At 53.4% G+C, this 5,000-nt stretch overlaps 1 protein-coding gene across 1 annotated transcript in view; it reads right to left on the bottom strand.

Annotated features, from left to right (window-relative positions):
• LOC311312592 (uncharacterized protein) overlaps nucleotides 1–5,000 on the bottom strand; it is a gene marked incomplete at both ends in the record, with an annotated part of 71,892 nt that overhangs the window by 14,027 nt on the left and 52,865 nt on the right. The window contains 2 exons of the mRNA XM_084442552.1: nucleotides 3,156–3,318; nucleotides 4,686–4,899. Of these exons, the coding sequence (XP_084298678.1) occupies nucleotides 3,156–3,318; nucleotides 4,686–4,899 (377 nt within the window). The remainder of the gene's footprint in view (nucleotides 1–3,155; nucleotides 3,319–4,685; nucleotides 4,900–5,000) is intronic.

Genomic DNA, 5,000 nt, shown 5'->3' with positions numbered 1-5,000 from the left:
GGAGAGGAGAACAGGGAGTCGGCGGAGACAGGGAGCGCTGAGACAGGGAGCGTGGAGACAGGGAGCGTGGAGACAGGGAGCGCTGAGACAGGGAGCGTGGAGACAGGGAGCGTGGAGACAGGGAGCGTGGAGACAGGGAGCGCTGAGACAGGGAGCGTGGAGACAGGGAGCGCTGAGACAGGGAGCGTGGAGACAGGGAGCATGGAGACAGGGAGCGAGGAGACAGGGAGCGTGGAGACAGGGAGCGAGGAGACGGGAAGCGCTGAGACAGGGAGCGCTGAGACAGGGAGCGTGGAGACGGGGAGCGCTGAGACAGGGAGCGAGGAGACGGGGAGCGCTGAGACAGGGAGCGCTGAGACAGGGAGCGTGGAGACAGGGAGCGCTGAGACAGGGAGCGTGGAGACAGGGAGCATGGAGACAGGGAGCGAGGAGACGGGAAGCGCTGAGACAGGGAACGCTGAGACAGGGAGCATGGAGACGGGGAGCGAGGAGACGGGGTGCGCTGAGACAGGGAGCGAGGAGACAGGGAGCGCTGAGACAGGGAGCGCTGAGACAGGGAGCGCTGAGACAGGGAGCATGGAGACGGGGAGCGAGGAGACAGGCAGCGCTGAGACAGGGAGCGCTGAGACAGGGAGCGAGGAGACGGGGAGCGTGGAGACAGGGAGCGCTGAGACAGGGAGCGAGGAGACAGGGAGCGTGGAGACAGGGAGCGCTGAGACGGGGACCGCTGCCGGAGCATAATTTGGAAACTATGTGGCGAATTTTCCATTTTCTGCGAGTGCTAGAGCCTGTCCCCTCTCTCTCTCCCTCTCTCTGTCTCTCTCTCTCCCTCTCTGTCTCTCTCTCTCCCTCCCTCTCTTCCTCTCTCTCCCTCTCCCTCCCTCTCTCTGCATCTCTCTCCCTCTCTCTCTCCCTCTCCCTCTTCCCCTCTCTCCCTCTCTCTGTCTCTCTCTCTCCCTCCCTCTCTTCCTCTCTCTCTCTCTCTGTATCTCTCTCTCCCTCTCTGTCTCTCTCTCCCTCCCTCGCTTCCTTTCTATCTCTCTCTCTGTATCTCTCTCTCTCCCTCTCTCTGTCTCTCTTTCTCTTCCTCTCTCTCTTTCCCTCTCCCCCTCTCTCTCTGTCTCTCTCTCCCTCTCTCTGTCTCTCTCTGCCTCTCTTTCTCTCTCTCTGCCCCTTTCTCTCTCTTGTCTCTCTCCCTCTCTCTCTCTCTCTCTCTCTCTCTGCCCCTCTCCCTCTCACTCTCTACCTCTCTCTTTCCCTCTCTCTCATCTGGCAGAGACACAGCAGGAGAGGAGGGTTCACACATCGCTCACAAAATGTCTGTTCCCACGATAACAGCTCAGCGTGTTGTTGTGGGTTTAACGGTTGGGTATGAACTATATATTTCCTGTCACATCGGTCTATTGACATGCTATAGCCTACAACAGCAGGAAGAGAGAGATAGAGAGAGGAATTCAAATGTAACTATATCAATAAACCTAGCTGTTGATGATGTCAACTGGAGGACATTTACTAGCTGCCATTAGGATCCCAGTGGGGGGGGGGGGGTCTAAAAACAGAGCCCTCTAATAGGGTCTGCTGACTGTCTGTCACTGTTCTTCAAAAACAACCGCCCTGAAACGAGGCCTCTGTCAGCAGCTGGAGTTAGTGCTAAGTATATACATTACAGTACATAAATATAAAGTATTCAGCAATAAGTACAGTAAGTAGTTAGTATGAGGTATGCAGAAGCAGAACACCATGTATATCTAGACTGTAGTCTTAACCGGCATCTAGCATGTGTCATGTAAGCTAAAAACTGAAACAGCTTCGGACTGGGGTCACGCAAAGTGGTCTCTTGCCGGTTTAAGCCCCCTCATATATCCACGTGCCCCCCCGCCAGCCCGGTGGCTGCCAAACTAGGGGGGATTCCAGAGCGAGTGATGTCATAACTCTTCCAGGTCTGCCAGTGCGGGTCAGAGGTCATCTGGCTCCACATCGCTCCGTCTCCGCTCTGGTGTATTATCATTCGGAGGCGCGCTCCTAACCATCCCCACCCGAGCGTGGCTGTGTAACAAAGACAACACTCTAGTGTGTGTGTGTGTGTGTGTCTCTGCCTCTCTTTCTCTCTCTCTGCCCCTCTCTCTCTCTGTCTCTCTCTTTCTGTCTCTCTCCCTCTCTCTGCGTGCGTGTGTGTGTGCGTGCCTATGTGTGCATGCCTGTGTGTGTGTGTGTTCACAGGGATAAGCCATAACAACAACACAGCCAGCGACATCAACAAACACCAGTTTCCTCCATTCATCAGACGTCCACAATGATCAAGAACCCCCCCCCCCCCAAAACCCATTTATCCTCCCCTCCCCACCCCTCCCTCAGTTCAGGCACAGACAGGGTAGATCAGATTGAGATGCTTGTCAGGTGTGCGCTGTGATCTCAGTCCCATGGGCTGGTTCTGCTGACTGTCTGAGATCACTCATCTGCAACCGCAGGGCTTCACTTAGACCAGACGTGAGGGGGGGAGGGAGGGGAAGGGGGATGAGCACTTGTTGAGTGAGACAGAGAGAGAGAGAGAGAGAGAGAGAGCATCTTCTCTCTGTTCACACGTGTTCAACACCTCTTCCTCTGTGACAAAAGACTGCTTTCAGACAGAGAGAGGGAGCAGGAGAGAGAGAGCAGGAGAGAGAGCAGGAGAGAGAGCAGGAGAGAGAGAGCAGGAGAGAGAGCAGGAGAGAGAGCAGGAGAGAGAGCAGGAGAGAGAGAGAGAGCAGGAGAGAGATCAGGAGAGAGAGAGAGCAGGAGAGAGAGAGAGAGAGCAGGAGAGAGAGAGCAGGAGAGAGAGCAGGAGAGAGAGAGCAGGAGAGAGATCAGGAGAGAGGGAGAGAGCAGGAGAGAGAGAGAGCAGGAGAGAGAGAGAGAGCAGGAGAGAGAGAGCAGGAGAGAGAGAGAGCAGGAGAGAGAGAGAGCAGGAGAGAGATCAGGAGAGAGAGAGAGAGCAGAAGAGAGAGAGAGAGCTCGGCCATCCAGCATTCTCTTGACCACCAGGTCGAAGGTTTGACGACTGAAACGAAACCCCCGTTATCAGATGTGTGCCCCCCCGTCCCCCGTCCGAGCCATGCCCTGAACCCTCCACCCCCCACCCCCCCAAGGGGCGCGGCGCGTCAGCAGGGCGGACCTACCTCGAAGACCTCTTCGTCAAGTATTCTGGTTCCGAACACCACGATGCCTTTGGTGTCGATGCTGGGGTGGGCGCTCCTGGACAGCTTCTGGGTGGTCTTCTTCTTACAGTCCAGGATCAGGGTGATGGTCTGCTTGTGCACGCTAATGGCCACTCGGTGCCACCTGGAGGGGACAGGGGGTGGCGGCGTCACGACTTGGTGTCACCGGTGTGTTTTTCTACTGTCCTGTGTTCTGTTGTGTTCTATTGTGTTGGTAGGATGGTTCAAGGCGTTATTGATGGGGGGGGGGGGGGTTAGGGGTAGGGGTAGGGGTTAGGGTTAGGGGTTATGGTTAGGGTCACACTCAATCAAGTCAGAGAAATCTGAGAATGCCAGGCTCTTCAAGACTAATAGGGATCCCTGGCAGCCTACTGTGGACTCTCCACCCATGATAAACCTACACAGTACACACACACACGCACGGACACACACACACACACACACTCGCACACACACCACACAGCCCTGGGTCTCGGTCTAGGTCAGCAGATTGAGATAATGACCTGCTGTGAGAGGTCACCTGTCTCAGCTGTTGCTAAGATGCTGAGACAACACCAGGGTAAACAGGTGTGTGCATGTGTGTGTTTGTGTGTGTGTCCGTGTGTGTGTGTGTGTGTATGTGTGTGTGTACTGTATGAGTCATCAAAGACAGACGCGCACCTGCTGTCTGATTACAGAGCGAGGTTAAGCCCATGTTTTGATATGAAATAACCTTGACTGAAGTTAATGTTATTGATCGACTTAAAGTGTGATGCAGATAAAGGCCAGTGTCTCTGGTGGCAGCTCTCTACTGAGGCCTGTGTAAGCCTGCCTTCTGTCAACTATGTAAAGATGTATCTAAAGAAGGTGTGTGTGTGTGTGTGTGCGCGTGTGTGTGTGTGCGTGCGTGTGGTGGAAATGTACAAACCACTATATACAGTATACTCAGGGGTGTAGTAGTGAGCAAATAAGTGGGTATACTCTGACTAAAGAAGTGGGTATACTATGATTAAAGAAGTGGGTATACTATGATTAAAGAAGTGGGTATAATCTGACTAAAGAAGTGGGTATACTATGATTAAAGAAGTGGGTATACTCTGACTAAAGAAGTGAGTATACTCTGACTAAAGAAGTGGGTATACTCTGACTAAAGAAGTGGGTATACTCTGACTAAAGAAGTAGATATACTCTGACTAAAGAAGTGGGTATACTCTGACTAAAGAAGTAGATATACTCTGACTAAAGAAGTGGGTATACTCTGACTAAAGAAGTAGATATACTCTGACTAAAGAAGTGGGTATACTCTGACTAAAGAAGTAGATATACTCTGACTAAAGAAGTGGGTATACTGGTAGCAGAAATGCTACAGTTTTACATCAGTGGTGTTTAAAGAAGTGGCTATACTGTGGGTCCATACCCAACGAAGTGTGCATACTCCGTATACCTCATCATACCCTCCGCTACACCACTGAGTGTACTACAGTAGTGTGTACCGGCGCGAGTAAGACGTACTTTCCGTCGGCCAGGTTGACTCCTCTGAAGAGGGGGTAGTCCTCCGGGCTGGGCTTGCCCGTGTGGTCCTCGTACAGGAAGACGGGCGAGCGGCCCACCTCCACGCCCAGCTGCTGGATGCCCTGCTCGTTATAGACGGACAGCAGGAAGGACTGGCTGCCCTTCTTCGGCTTGACCGTGGCCAGGATGGAGAAGTCCTCGGGGAACACCTCCGCTAAGAGACGCAGAGGGAGGGATGGATGGAGAGAGAGAGAGAGAGAGAGGGGGAAAGAAGTTATAATATGATAGCTCATGTAGTCAGTTGAACGAGAGGAA

This window comes from Borostomias antarcticus, assembly GCF_949987555.1.
Source record: "Borostomias antarcticus genome assembly, chromosome: 8".
Lineage (NCBI taxonomy): Eukaryota > Metazoa > Chordata > Actinopteri > Stomiiformes > Stomiidae > Borostomias > Borostomias antarcticus.
Note: the sequence above shows the minus strand (reverse complement) of the source record. Positions and strands in the feature narration are given on the sequence as shown.